Raw genomic sequence first — 14,538 nt, 5'->3', positions numbered from 1 at the left:
CACCAGTTTGCGCTGGCACCACTGGCAGATCCCGCAGAGGACGATGGTGACGCTAAGGCTGACGGTGATGATGGCTGAGACGAGGAGGACGTCGCGGGAGGGAGCCCCTATGGGGAAGCAAAGCAGAGCCAGTGCTTAGTGAGGGGATAGGGGATGGGGGTGGGCACCCAAGGGCGTCCCCAGTGTGGGCACACGGCACCCAAAGGGAGCTGCACAAGAGCAGGGAGCGTGAACACAGGGAATGTGGTCCACAGGCTCCAGCCCCATCAGGAGACACCGGCACCGTGGCCCCCTCCATGGGCTCCAGGTTCCCAGTGGGGCGCGTGCAGTGGGGCAGAGCTCCAGGAGCTCAGGTTGGAGCACAGCAAAGGCTTTAATCCCTGCTGGCCCCCCCGGGAGCACCGGCATGTCCAGTAAAGGTCACAGCATCACACGTGCCTCCCGCAGCACCGTGGCTCTTGTGTTGATTCCTCTTCCCCTTCATAATCACCGTCTCTTCTTGCCCCCCTCTTTCCCTTTCCTCTTTCTCTTCCTAATGCTCATCCCTTCCCCAGCCTTTCACCTCCATCTTTTTCCCATTTTCCTTCCTTTTCCCCACCTCTTCTTCTTCCTTTTCCCCTTTCCCACCCCCTTCTCCTTCGTAATCACCAACTCTTCAGCTTGCCCATCCCTCCCCTATTCTATTTCCCCTTTGCATTCCTCATGTCCATCCCTTCCCCATCCCCATCCTTTCACCTTCTCAATCCTCTTCCCCACCCTTCCCCTCCCCTTTTCCCTTTATTCTTTCCTTTTCTCTGCTCCTTCCACTTCCTCATGATGAACGCTTCCCCTTGCCCACCCCTTTCCCTTTTCCTCTTTCCCTTTCTCTTTGCCTTCCTAATGCTCATCCCTTCCCCATCCAAATCCCCATCCTTTTACCTTCTTCATCCTCTTCCCCTTTTCCTTCCCATTCCTCACCTCTTCCCCTTTCCCATCCCCTTCAGACAAGCCATCCCCACTTCCCTTGCAGCACCCATTCCTTTTCCATCAGAGCCCCGCAGCCACCCCACCATGGGGGTTCCCTCTTTGGATCAACCAAACCCCATAGATTCACCCCAAACTGTGCACTGTGGACACTTGGCAAGGGCAGGAGCTGCTGCCTCACCCAGCCTGGCCTTGGGGACAACCCTGAAGATCCCAAAAGTGGAGATGGATCCTTCTGCTGCTCCAGCATCACCCCCTTTGGGTGCTGAGGATAGTTACGGGTTAATGCAGGTATCTCCCACCCACCCTGCTCCTGTCCTGCACCCAACCACCCCCTACCAGCCCCAATACTGGGTGTCCCCATCATCATGCTGCCAGCAAGCGGGGTGGCCCTGGCACCATAAGAGGATGAACACGGACCCAAGGTGGCTTAGGGGGGGTCCAGCACATCCTGCATCCCACCCCAGCCCTTTCCCCATGCAGGACCCCCTGTATGGCATCCGCGCATGCAGCTCAGCATCCCGGGATGGGGATGCCCATCGCTGGAGCGGTGGGAAGCAGCGGGGCTGGAGCAGCGTGCCCGGAGCGGTGCTGCACTCTAAATATTAAACACTAATTGTTAATAATTAATTCACCCGCAGCCCTTGTTATTGTAATGAAATTTGCCAACGGCTCAGAGGCTGCCGTGAGTCAGAGCAGACCCGATCAGGGCTCAGGCATCCCCTGGGCACATGGCAAGGTCCTGGTTCTATTCCATAGGGATCAAAGGGGATGGAGGCAATAAAGGGGATGGAGCTTTATAACAGCACCTTGAGCAGCCACATGGGTGCTGAGCGGGGTGAAGGGGTTAGAGGGTGGTGAAGGGGGTTGGGGGTCCTGGACCACTCCAGCGCTCCATCACTGGTACACGTGCTCCCTGCATCCAAACCCGACGCGGGGCCCCTCCATCCCTCCTGGGTCACGAGGAGCCTGTGTATAAAGCTCACTTAGCAACTGTTGCCTAGGAGGGAATTTGGGACCAGCCCTTAATTTCAAACATTTATAAAGCCCAGCTACATCGGCTGCTTGGTGGGGGGGTGTTGGTGGTGTGTGCAAAGCAGCCATTGAGGTAAAGTGTCCCCCCCCCCCGGGATACTTGGGTCTTGGTGGTGAGAGAACCCAACCAGTGCGGCACATGGGCTAAATGGGCAGCCTGGTGTGGTTAGGAATTGGGGTGAGCCCTCCTCTGACCCCCCCCCCAAATGTGTCTCCCCACAGCCCTGATGCCTGCTTGGGGACACTGTGGTATGTGGAGAGCAGGGTGACCTGCTTGGCTGCTGCGCAAGAGGTGAGAGTGGCTTTGAGAGATGCAGGGTCAAGTTCATCCTCAATTTAATCAGGCACGAGGGAAATCATGGAATCATAGAACCATGGAATGGGTTGGGATGAAGGGAGCTTAAAGCTCATCCAATTCCAACCCCAACACCTTCCACTGGAGCAGCTTGCTCCAAGCCCCTGAGTCCAACCTGGCCTTGAGCACTGCCAGGGATGGGGCAGCCACAGCTTCTCTGGGCACCCTGTGCCAGCGCCTCAGCACCCTCCCAGGGAAGAGCTTCTGCCTTACATCAAAGAGGAAAGGACAGAGGTGCTGCTGTGGCACAAAGGAGGGATTACCCTGCTTAGGAGGGAGAAATCCAGCACCGAGGGGCTTGGAGATGGATGTTGGTGCTGGTTCCTACGCTGGTACCTGCCCCTGGCCAAACTGAGCTGTCACCACAGCCCCAAGCCTGGCATCACCCAGTGAACCTGATGACGGGGACCTGCCCGGTGGGCTCCATGCCCCCAGTGACGTCCAGGTTCATCCACACTGGTCCCTATGTACAGACAGCTCCTAACCCTCCCCAGCAGGGAAACAGGTCCCTGTGGTGGCCCTGTCCCCAGGGCTGGGAGAGAGATGCTGATCCCCAGGCTCTGCTGCCCTCAGCACCACTGAAAGGACTCATTTTCCAAGCAATTAACGCTGCTTAATTAGGGAAGCTGAGTGGAGCAGAGCTCCTGGTTTAGGCCCAGCCTTGGGTGCTGGCCTGGAACGCTGCATGGGGTCCCCATGATAGCATCAGCAGCTCTGTGCCTGGGATGCTTGGCATAGGGATGCCGTGGGGCGGGTGGCTGTGGGACCTCAGCTCTGTGCATTGGAGGGTCCACAGCCCTGTTCTGGGGTCCCTGCAGCCACATTCCCCCCCCTCCCATCACACCCCCCCTTCACTGGTCCTGCCCCATCCCAAAAGAGGAGCTGCTCCATGAGCCGGACACCCCACATCCCCCCCTTGGAGGACATGAAGGTCTCCCCAGGCTGGCAGCGGAGGCTGGGGAAGGAGCCAGCACAGCCCTGCAGCTCTGTCATCAGTATTCAATGCCACTTGACGGGCTATAATTCCACTTTTACAGCCGGTTATTGATGAGGGGATTACCTGCCCCGTTAGATCCACAGCTCCGCAGCGTGGGGTGTGTGTGGTGGTGCCGCAAGAGCAGGGAACAGGGCTCCTGTACTGGGAAAGAGCATCCCTGCACACAAAGACAGGGTCTCCATGGACAAAGTGCCCCTCAGCATGGAGGACCCATGCCCTTGGCCGAGCAGGACACCCCCCAGCACCCATAGGAGTGCGTTGGGAGATGAGGCTGGTGGTGGCATTGGTGGCACCGTGCCACCGGTGCTTATCTCCACTAAGCCGCTGCTCCTGCAGGCGTGGAATTAGCTGCCTCCGGAGCACGACCGAGCTGTGGCCTTTGTGGCTGAGGAGGAAACACTTCAAAACCTGACCTCAACACAAGGGAGAGGTGCAGAAATCCGAGAGGGATTTGCATGTCCTTGTGGGGTTTTGGACATCCCAGTGGCTTTGTGCATCCTGCTGGCTTTGTGCATCCCACTGGCTTTGCATCTCAGTGGTTTTGAGCATCTCAGTAGCCCTATGCACACTGAGCTCTCAGGGATGGACATCGCTCAAGTCCAGCACAGTGAGATGGTGGTGCTCAGTTCCCCCTGATTTCCTTCCCCATGGCATGGATGCCATATCCTTGTGTCCATCCCTGCGCTCAGACTCAATCAACAGCTCCCCCATCACTCCTAGTTCCTCACCATGGACCTGCACCAAAGGCCATGGTCCTGGAGCAGCACTTCCCACCATGGCGTGTGGCAGCACTGGGAGGGCAAAGCGCTTGTGAGGGGCATCCAGCTCCTGTCTGCTCTCCCAATCAAAAGGCTCTTGGATGGGATAAAGAGGCTGGAAATCTCTTCCAAGGAGTGGCAAATGGCCAAAGGCTTTGGATGAGTGGTGGGCATCTACCAGCGCCAGCACTGGGGATGACTTCTCCATAGTGAGGATGGTGCTAGCCATGCTCTCAGGGCCATATTGTTGGGTGCAGAGCCCAAAATACCCAGCTTGTGTTGAGCATGGCATCTCCCCTGCTGCCGCTCAGTATTCCCATCTCCCCGAGCATCCTCCCATCCTCTTTCCATCTCCATCAAAACCCCATCAATACCCAGTACCCTGGGGGAGGAATCAAAGCAGACGGACCCCCCTCCAGCCCCAGCCACTCTTTGGAAGTGCTGATCAAAGCTCATCCCCACAGCCGGCACGGCAGAGCCCCATGCAGAGACACGGCACCATGTGCCAGCCCGCCTGCCACCGCCACCGCCGAGCGTGCCAGCCCGTGCCGGCGGCGGAAACACGTGTGCCTGGAGAGGGAATGGGAGAAGGTGCCAAGGGAGCGGTGCAATCCCACCACCACCAGCACCACCGGCACATCGTCATGCTGCGAGCCGTGGAGCTGGGGTGGGATGTGACGTGGAGCACAAGTTGGGATGATGGTGCTGAGGAAGGGATGGAGCGGGGCTGGAGCAGCTCCTGTATGGAGCCAGGCTGAGAACATTGGGGCTGTTGAGCCTGGAGAAGAGAAGCTGTGTGGGGACCTCAGAGCAGCTCTAGTGCCTGAAGGGGGCTACAAGGATGCTGGAGAGGGACTCTTCATCAGGGACTGAAGTGATAGGACAAGGGGTGATGGGTACAGACTGAAACAGGGGAAGCTTGGGTTGGAGCTAAGGCAGAAGCTCTTCCCTGGGAGGGTGCTGAGGCGCTGGCACAGGGTGCCCAGAGAAGCTGTGGCTGCCCCATCCCTGGCAGTGCTCAAGGCCAGGTTGGACACAGGGGCTTGGAGCAAGCTGCTCCAGTGGAAGGGGTCCCTGCCCGTGGCAGGGGTTGGAGCTGGGTGAGCTTTAAGGTCCCTTCATCCCAACCCATTCCACACTTCTATGGAACGGGGCTGATCGCGCCCTGCATGGCATCAGCACATCTCCATGTGCTGCTGTGGTGGATGGCCGCGGGGCGGGGAGCGAGGCGACCACGTTGCCACTCCGGGGCTTCCCAGATGCTGTTTGCTTGGCGCCAGGCCATTAATTCCTCCTCTTCTCCTCCTCCCACTCATTTGCTCGATATTTCCCAAACCTCTTATTTTTAGGTTGCAGCTGAAAAGCTGTGAATTTGCAGCTTTCGCTCCGGTGCAGGAGCCCGGGCGCAATGCGGGTGGGAGCCGGGCAGGACCACGGTGGGGCAGGAGAGACCCAGGTCCTCAGCACAGGCAGAGGGGCAAGGACCAGGCATGGAGGTGCTGCCAGGATGCAAAAGCTTCGAGAGAGGGGCTGAGGCCTCACCAGCATCCATGGAAACACCATGATGGGCGTTTTGGAGCTGGCTTTGGATGTGCCACGAGGCAGAGCTGGTGGCCACAGGGCTGGAGGGATGAGGTGGCTGTGGCGATGCCAGGGGCTGTGTGGCCATGAGATGCTCAGTGAAGGATGTTGGTTGTCCCAGGGTCCTGGCCAGTGTCCCGTTGTTGGACAAGCCTCAGAGGAGAGGCCCAGCACTGTGATGCAGCTCAGCATCCCAGGCGTGTCCAGGGTGAAGGGGGAGCAGGCGCCTGTTCTCCATCTGTGCCTCTGTCTGTCTATCCATGCGTCCTCCTCTCCAACACATCCATCAATCTCTCCATCCATCCATCCCTCGTACACATCTGCTTCTCCATCCAGCCATCTGTCCATCCCCCGGAGCTGTCAATCTGTCTGTCTCTGCCTCCTCCATGCAATGCCGCCTGCCCTGGGGGGCTTTGCCTCCGGACCCCCGGTGTGGTGCTGCCTCCTTTACTGGGGACACCACGGATGGGCCAGATGGTGCCACCCTGTGTGGGCATCCCCAGCACCTCTCCCCGTGCCTGGTGCTGTGGTGATGCCAAGACACCAGGACCCAGCAGAAGCATCGTGGTGGGGACAAGGTGACCGGGCCCATGGGCACCATGTGGGCTGCCAGGGAGGACATCTCCCAAACACCACATAGTTCCTATCCAACCTGTTGCCATGCATGGACATGGCCCTGGCACCACGGTGAGGGGCAGAGTGAGAAACCAGGTTTGATATAAGACAGAAGCTCTTCCATGTGAGGGTGCCGAGGCGCTGGCACAGGGTGCCCAGAGAAGCTGTGGCTGCCCCATCCCTGGCAGTGCTCAAGGCCAGGTTGGACACAGGGGCTTGGAGCAAGCTGCTCCAGTGGAAGGGGTCCCTGGATGATGGACATTGGAACTGGATGAGCTTTAAGGTCCCTCATCCCAAACCATTCCGTGGTCTATGATGGAGGATGGGATGGGTGTTTTGCCACTAAAGCCATCAGGTCCCTCATGTAGTCAGGTTTCATTTCACACTGTGCTCACGGAGCAAGCCCCCAGTTATGGTTTGGATATGATGCAGGGCTGTGCATCAGCCTCCCCAAGGCCGGCAGGCACCAATGCAACGTGGTTCACCCTCTTGCCAATGGGACATGCCCACCAGAATGGGCTCAGCCCATGATTCCCTATGGAGAGCCAATCCAGAGCGCCCAGCATCCCGTGTGTGTTCTCATCACCACCTGGTCACAGGGAGAGGATGCTGAGGCCACGTCCATCACCAAGCCCCAGTGCTGCCCGCCAGCATCCCCATTCCCTGCGCTGTCCCGGCCTTCCAGCAGCTCCCGGCACACGGCCCCACGGCACAGCAGACCCCACGGCAGCCACAAGCAGGAGCTGGCGGTGGAGGGAGGATTTGGCAAGCGAAGGCAGCTCCTTCCCCCGGTGCCGAGCTATTTTTGGCTGAGGATTTCCGGAGAGACGTGTGGCTGCTTTCTCCGCTCCGTGGTCCCCACCGCATCCCTCCTTCCTCACCCCCCCCCCCCCGGGCTTCCTGCCCTCATGTCCAAACCCCACCGGATTGGCATCCAGCACCCTCCCTGTTTCAAACCCATCCGCCCCACGGTGCTCCGCACCCCTTCGGCTCCTGCTCAGCCTTGCTCCGGGTCATCTCTGCCCTAAACCGGGAGCCCTGAGCCTCACCTCCTGCAGGCAGGGAACCGCCGCCAGGCTCGGAGGAGCGGGCTGGGCTCCCGCAGGCAGCAGCGCTGCCAGCCCCAGCGCCGCCGCGCCGCCACCACCACTTAGCCTCTCGCCCCAGGGCCCTCCATCATTCCCGGCCACTTCGGGTGACAGCGGGAGAGAGGGAAGCACAAAGCCAGAGGCTCCCAAGGGAGGGGAATGAGCAGGCTCCGCACGGCCATACCCAGCCCCTTTGGTCCCTGTTTGCTTCCCCTGGGTAAGTGTCCCCACTTGATGCTGCGGCCAAGAAGGTCACCATGAGGGGGAGAAGAGCCCCATAGGGAGCTCAGGACCGGCCGCAGCACCCAAAATAAGGGGGTGGTGGTGATGAGGGAGGAAGAGGAGGGTGGGAGGGAGCAGAGCACATGGGAAGATGGAGAAATGCAGCTCGGAGGGGAGGAGAGAGGAGGCAGAGGAGGGGAATAAAGGGCAGAGGAAGGCTCCAGATGGACACAGAGGTGTGGGCAGGTGCCTGGGGGACACGGGGCTGGTGGAAACCCTCCTGCAGACCCTGCTCCTGGGGCTGCATCCTTCAGTGACACACACTGAGCCCCCGGGGCAGCGGGGATGGACACACATGGAGGTGTGGGGACAGTCACCCATCACCAATGCCACCAGCATCCCACAGACTGAGTGCACCTCATTACAAGGGGCCCACAGCCGCCCCCCCCAAAAGGGCTGTGTCCCCCCCCCCCGCCTCGGGAGGGCAGGGAGAAGGCTCCTGTCCCTCTGCCACCACCCTGGCTCCATCCCCGTCACCACCAGCGCCCGCTTCCCTTTCAAACCTCATTAACTCCCCCCAAGGTGACCCCTCTCCCTCCTGCAGCAGCAGAGGACAGGAAGGGATGGGGTGCTCAGCGCGCACCCCAAGGCGGGCACACAGCACCCCTGTACCACCACCACCACGCTCACACCCACAGCGGGATGTGCTGCTCCAGCCCAGCCTGCCCCACTGCTCCCTGCGCCCACCCCTGGCCCTACACCCCCCCCACCTCCCCGAGCCCCCCAAGTTGTAACGCAGGGAGCCCGGCCCCTGCTCCATGCTTTGGGTGCTGCTTTGCCTTCGCACACGCACGGTGGCTGGCGGCTGCTCTCCGAAGCCCTTCCCCTGCTGAATGCATCTATAATAGATATTGTAGCTGAGCCCCCAGGGGCTGGGGGGGGTGGCAGTGATATTATCTGCATCTGTCTTCATTCCCTGCTCCCCCGCCCTTCCCTGCCAGCCCGAAAAGCCGCGAGATGTGGCGGTGGGAAGCCGCCTCCAGCTCCAATCCTGCTCTTTGGTGTGATGGGGGGGGATGAAGCAGACCCCCTGCCTGGTTGTGGACCCCCCATCCTTGTCCCTGCAGTCCCCAAGTCATACATGGGGCTATGGGACACGCGTTGTGCATCAGCCGCCCCACGCGTGACACACGTCTGCTTGTGGGTCACCCCCCCCTAATGAATGGATTAGGGGGGGACACAAGGCAGGACCCCTGGGAGGGAGACGGGGAAGAAGACCCAAAAGGGGGGTTCTATATGGACACCCCACTGCCGTGCAGGATGTGATGGAGCTGTCACGGGGGGGGGATGTGAGCGCTGGGGGACAAAGGGACACGGTGAGGCCGTGGGGATGCTCTGGGATGCAGGCAGGAGCATCCCTCAGGCTTGAGGTGCTGCGGAGAGGCTGGAAGGGAGGAGAACCCCAACCCCATGCAGGATGCGGGTGCCAAGGGGGGGAACTGGAGCCAGCAGCGCTGAGCCTGCACCGTTCGGGACGTGTGGCTGCAGCAGGTGCCTGGCTCCCAGCCCTCGGCTCTTTGTCTGCCTCCGCTGCTGCCGCGCTTCCCCCCATGCTCCCAACGTCTCCCCGCACATCCCGGCCCCCCGACCTCGCTCCTCAGGGCATTCCAGCTCATTTCCAACCCTGCTCTCGGCTCCTGTCCCAGCCCTGGGGACGTGCTCCCATGGCACAGCCCTCTCCATCGCTCACCCCGAGACGGAGCGGGGGGGAAAACCGGCAGCAGCCTGGTTATTGATTCACCACCGGCAGCAGCACGGCTCTGCTCCGGCAGGAATGGAGCCTGGGACATGGGGATGTGGGGCAGCGGGAAGCCAGGGCCCCCCAGAACCACTCTGAAGCAGTTGGGGGGCAACCACCTCCATGGAGAGGGACATGGATGGGGGGGGGGGTGTCTTTCATTGAAGAAGGGAGGAGAGTGCTGCCTGGCGTCCCCGGAGCTGGTGTGGGGGACATTGTGCCTGTGGCACAGAGGGCACCTTTGTCTTCACACCCAATCTCTGCTCTGCACTCGGCCCATCATGGGATGATGGCCCCATCGGCAGCACAGCCCCCAGCTGGAGGGAGCTGCTTTGGGAAGCACCTCAGCTCCATCCCAATTGCCAGCACCTCTCCCTAACCAAGGCTCCCTCAGGCATCTCCCACCCCAGAACTGGACCTGCCGTCACCGGCACCACCTCCGAGCTCTACCTCAGCCCTGAACCCCCTTCACAAAGCCCAGTGCAGATGGCATCAAAGAGCGCCAAATTCCCCCCTATGGCATCTTCTCCCCCCATGAAAAGCATCCAGGGCTGGGGACCACAGTGACACAGAGCAGGGGACGAGGCTGGTGTCACCTCCAGCTGAAGGAGCTGTGTTGGGGGCACAGGCGTTGCTTCACTCAAGGCTGCACCGTGCCTCTTGCTATACCCAGTGGGGGGGGGGGGTGAGCCCCCAACACCCCCCCCCCCCATCTCCATCACTGGGAGACAGACCCGGCACCCACACAGCACCGTGGCCGAGCAGTGGCACAGGAGGAAAAGCAGGAGCAAGGAGGGAAATAGGGAATGGAGCAGATGGTGTCCCAGCACCAGCCGGGCCCCACCACAGCACCCCACGGCTGCAGGCACCACGGCACAGCCGCGGGCGCTGACGTGGGAAAACTCCCACGTGATGGGAGACCCGGCAGCCGGGAATGGGGGGGATTGGGAATGGGGGACAAGGGGTCTGCACCCCCAAAAGCCCCAGCAGCTCAGGCTCTGCCTTTTAACCTTAAGGGCAGCAGTGGCACAGGCCAGGTGGTGCTCACAGAACACCAAGGGACGTGGGGCAGGGACAAGGGGGCAGATAAGTTTGGAGGGGGAATAACACCAGTGCGAGCCTCAGCCCTGGGAGGGAAGGGCAGCTCTGCCACAATGCCGCTGGTGGGAATAAGCTGGCGTCCCCACTGTGCCACCAACCCACCCGGTGACCTTGGGCCAAGCCGTGCCCGGCTCGCTGGGCATCCCTGCGGGCTCCCAGGGATGGGGTATCCCAGGACCGAGCCGCGATGGGGAGGGATGGGCAGGGATGCTCAGCCTGCGGGCAGCAGGAAACTTCCCCTCGAAGGCAGCTCGTGTGGAGCCGCCGGGTCCCGGGGCAGCACCGCCACCGGCCACGGGTGACAACGTGTGGCTGTGCCCGACGCTGCCCAAACGTGGCATCTCCCGCAGGCCTGGCTCTGCCGAGCACCTGCAGCTCGCTCCAGCCGCTCTCCCTGCATCCGTGCTCGCCCGCTTCCGCGCCGGCACGTCCCCACGCCACCGCAGGACACCGTGTCCTTCTGCTCCTCGGGCCCCGGGACACCGCAGGTGAGGGCTGCCAGGCCCCGCCGAGCCGCACCGCGCCGGTAGCAGCATCCCTTCCCCGCCGCACCGGCTGCCGCCAGCGCCGGCAGCCCCAAAACCTTCCCGGTAGCGTCCCAGATTCCCCGGTACGGGGCCGACTGATGCCTTCGGAGCATGAGCTCAGCAAAACCGCACCGGCCAAAGCCCCTTCCCCAGTTGCCCACCCGGGCAAGCGGAGGAGATGCAGAGGGATGGGGCTGGGGGCCCCCCACAAGGATGCAGGGGGTGAATGAGGAGGAGCGGGGTGACCACTGGATGCTTGTCCGGGTGCTGGGGGCTCACCCGGGGCTTGCCCCAGGGCTGGGGGCTGCCCTGTAAAGGCGGGAGCTGGCCCCGGGGATGGGGTGACCCCGGTGGGGGGTGTCCCCGGGATGCGTGGCGGGGGGGGGGGGGTGTCCGGTGCCGCCGGGTCTCCACCGGCTCTGCAGGGCGGTGATTCATCCGACAGCGACTTTGTCCCTAAACTACCGTAACTCCCGACCGGTCACTCCGGCAAAGCCGCAACCGGGGAGGCGGGGGGGGGGGGGGGGGGGGGGGGAGCGGGGCAGCGGGGACCGGTCCCAGCGGCGGAGCCGGGCAGGGAGGCAGCGGGAGGCGAGCCCCGGTGCGTGCGTGCGCGTCCCCATCCCCTTCTCCCGTTGCGCGGTGCTGGGCGCTGCGCACCACGGGCTCACCTGCGGGTGCAGCCTCCGGGTGCAGGTACATGGCGGCGGGCGGCGGGGCGCGGCGGGGCGGCGGGGCGGCGGCTGCCCGGTTCGGCGGGGCCGCGGCTCATCAGACGGCGGCGGCGGCGGCGGGCGGCGGCAGCGGGGCGGGCGCGGGGGCCGCGGGAGGCGGCGGCGGGGCGGCGGGGACCCGCATGCGGCGGGGGGGGGGGCCCGGTAGCCCCGCGAAGCCCGTGCTGCCCGCCCGCTGCCTGCCTGCCTGCCTGCGGGGTGTGCGTGTGTGTGCGGGTGTGTGTGTGTGTGTGCGCCCCGATCGCGCATCCACTTGCTGCTCGCTGCTGGCGGGAGAGGAAACTGCAGCCGCCGGGGAGGGAGGGAGGGAGGGAGGGATGGGGGAATGAGGAGAGGGAGGGATGGAGGGATGGATGGAGAGAGGGAGGGATGGAGGGAAGGAGAGAGATGGAGGGATGGATGGAGGGGGATGTGGAGGGGTAGATGGATGGATGGATGTATAGAAGGATGGATGGATGGATGGAGGGGTGGGTGGATGGATGGATGGATGTATAGAAGGATGGGTGGATGGATGGATGGATGGATGTATAGAAGGATGGGTGGATGGATGGATGGGTGGATGGATGGATGGAGGGGTGGATGGATGGATGGATGGATGAATGGATAGATAGATGGATGGATGGATGGATGGAGGGAGATGTCGGTACAGCTCACGGAGAAAGGGAAACACGGCCCCGGTACGGCCCCGTGCGTGGCCACTGGCCACGGAGTGTGGACACGCACTCACGGAGCCCTGCACGGCCACGGAGGGAGTGCCACCCGCGGGGACACACCCGCAGCCCCGCACACACGCACCCGTGAGCACAGATGGGTGCCACTCACGCACACCCGGACACGGACTCCCACACCTCGCACATGCACGGCAGCGGCCACACGCGGTCTTGCACACGCACACGGTAGCACGGAGCTTGGCACACGCGTGTGCGCGCACACGGTGGCACTCCCAGGGAGGTCCAAGCAGAGCGTCCCGTGTCCCCCCCCCGGCCCCGCGCTGCCACCGAGTCCCGAGCCACCCCCGCGGGCTCTCCGTTGCTCCGCTCCTCTTGGATCCAGGCCGGGTCTTTCCGGTGCCGGGGAGCGGCGGCCGCTGCTGGGGCACTGCGGGCGCGGCGGGCGCTGCGGGCGGCGGAAAACACGGCCTGGAGTCCTGGAGCGGGTGCGAGCCGTGCGCTGGCTCCCGTTATCTCCCCCTCCCAGCACGCAAAGGCGATTTGTGCCCGGGCGTTTGTTGCTTGTTTAACGTTTGCTGTTAGAGAGGCAAACGAACGGGAGAGCTGCTCAGGGGTGTGCACCTCCACTTCCAGCCCTGCTGGCCTGGGGCTTCCCGGGTGCAAGGGAGACCCCGAGACCTGGTACAGGAGGTGCCCCTGGAGGGATGCAGCGGGGCAGGGGAGGATGCTGGTGGGTGAGGACTGGGGGCTGCACCCGCTTTACCCCTTCTGCTGGGGTGAGGGAGTTAGAGACCCACCCCAACACAGGGCAATGGGGCTGGGACACTTGCACGGGTGGTCCAGGTCTTGTGCGAATCTCAAGGAGCAGAACCCAGAATGGCCTTGCAGGATGGAAGGGATCAGGTGGAAGCTCTCTGGAGCAATACTGGGCTGGGAAGAGCCAGAAAACCACCTCCATGGTGGCTCTTGGGACTAAACCTCGACTTTCTATGCCCCCAGGCTGTGTTTTGAGCAGGGAACTAAGCAGGGAATATCTCCTTATAATGATGTTTAAAGCCTGCAGAGGCAAACCTGAATCATCAGGGACTGGTTTGAGGCATGGGGCTGAGCTGGAGGGGAGTGTGACCGGGCACCATTGGCTCCCTTGTCAGTGGGGTGCCAGCACTGGCTGCTGCCTGTTGCAGCGAGGCCGCGTGGGTGATAAGGGACCCAGTCTCGTGCGCCTGACTCACTCTGCAGGCTCCTCATAGCCTGTTCTGGCACGTCACCCACCACGGGGGACCGGGGACTTCTCCCAGCCCCTCGGAGCTGGGCCAGCCACAACCCATCTTGGGGCTGGTGCCAGGAAAGCGGGTGCTGGCAGCCGATGTGGCTCGCTGGGGAGCCATGTGCCAGGCAAACTTCTGCACATCCACCCGGGAGAAGCTCTTCCAGGGAGTGGGACCAGCCACCAGCCTGCTCCCAGCACCGGGAGGCTGCGGATGGGCTGGGAAGGAGGCAGCATCCCTCTGCCCTTCTCTTCTCCAGGGCTGGCAGAGCTTTACTTTGATTTTCCCTGTTCTTTCCCCCCCACCTCGCCTTTGGTGGCAACCTTCTCATTAAACCCTTGGCACAAACCCTTGCTTTCACTCCGCTTCTCTCCGCTTGCTTCCCACACACTCTTCAGCGAGCTCCAAGCTCCCGGTCCCCGCACGCTCAGGCATCCCGGCAGCAGCAGCACCGTAACCTCCCGCTCCCACACAGCCGCTCGCTTCCACCGGGGGCCAAGTGGGTGTGAATCGCTGCTGACTCACGGCAGAGCCGGCTCCGGTGCCTCAACGGGTGCCACACGTGAGCCTCTGACACCAGACGGGCTCCTGCCTTGGCATCGGCACCCAGGGATGCTCTTCCCGGCCTTGCCAGGTCCTTGTGGAGGGAGGGAGTCGGCCCCAGCCCAGCAGGGGTTGGTGGGGTGGGTGTGCGGGAGGTGAGACCCAACTCACACTCGCCCTGCTGTCACCCATCGCTCCCTGTCTCCCTATGGTGGAGATAGGAGCTGGCCCCAGTCCTGTCCTATTGTTCTCCCCACACCTGACCCTGCAAATCTTTGCACC

General features: G+C 62.6%; 1 protein-coding gene across 1 annotated transcript in view; it reads right to left on the bottom strand.

Annotated features, from left to right (window-relative positions):
• The window catches only part of SYT7 (synaptotagmin 7), a 30,698-nt gene extending 18,911 nt beyond the window's left edge, over positions 1-11,787 (bottom strand). Inside the window, exons 1-2 of the mRNA XM_065684040.1 lie at positions 11,712-11,787; positions 4-107 (exon numbers count right to left, since the gene is read on the bottom strand). Coding sequence (XP_065540112.1) covers positions 4-107; positions 11,712-11,742 — 135 coding nt within the window. The 5' untranslated portion in view covers positions 11,743-11,787. The remainder of the gene's footprint in view (positions 1-3; positions 108-11,711) is intronic.
• Between the last annotated feature and the right edge of the window lie 2,751 nt (positions 11,788-14,538).

The sequence above is a fragment of the Lathamus discolor genome, chromosome 6 (genome assembly GCF_037157495.1).
Source record: "Lathamus discolor isolate bLatDis1 chromosome 6, bLatDis1.hap1, whole genome shotgun sequence".
Lineage (NCBI taxonomy): Eukaryota > Metazoa > Chordata > Aves > Psittaciformes > Psittacidae > Lathamus > Lathamus discolor.
The sequence above is the reverse complement of the archived record's forward strand: the minus strand, read 5'-3'. Positions and strand labels throughout refer to the sequence as shown.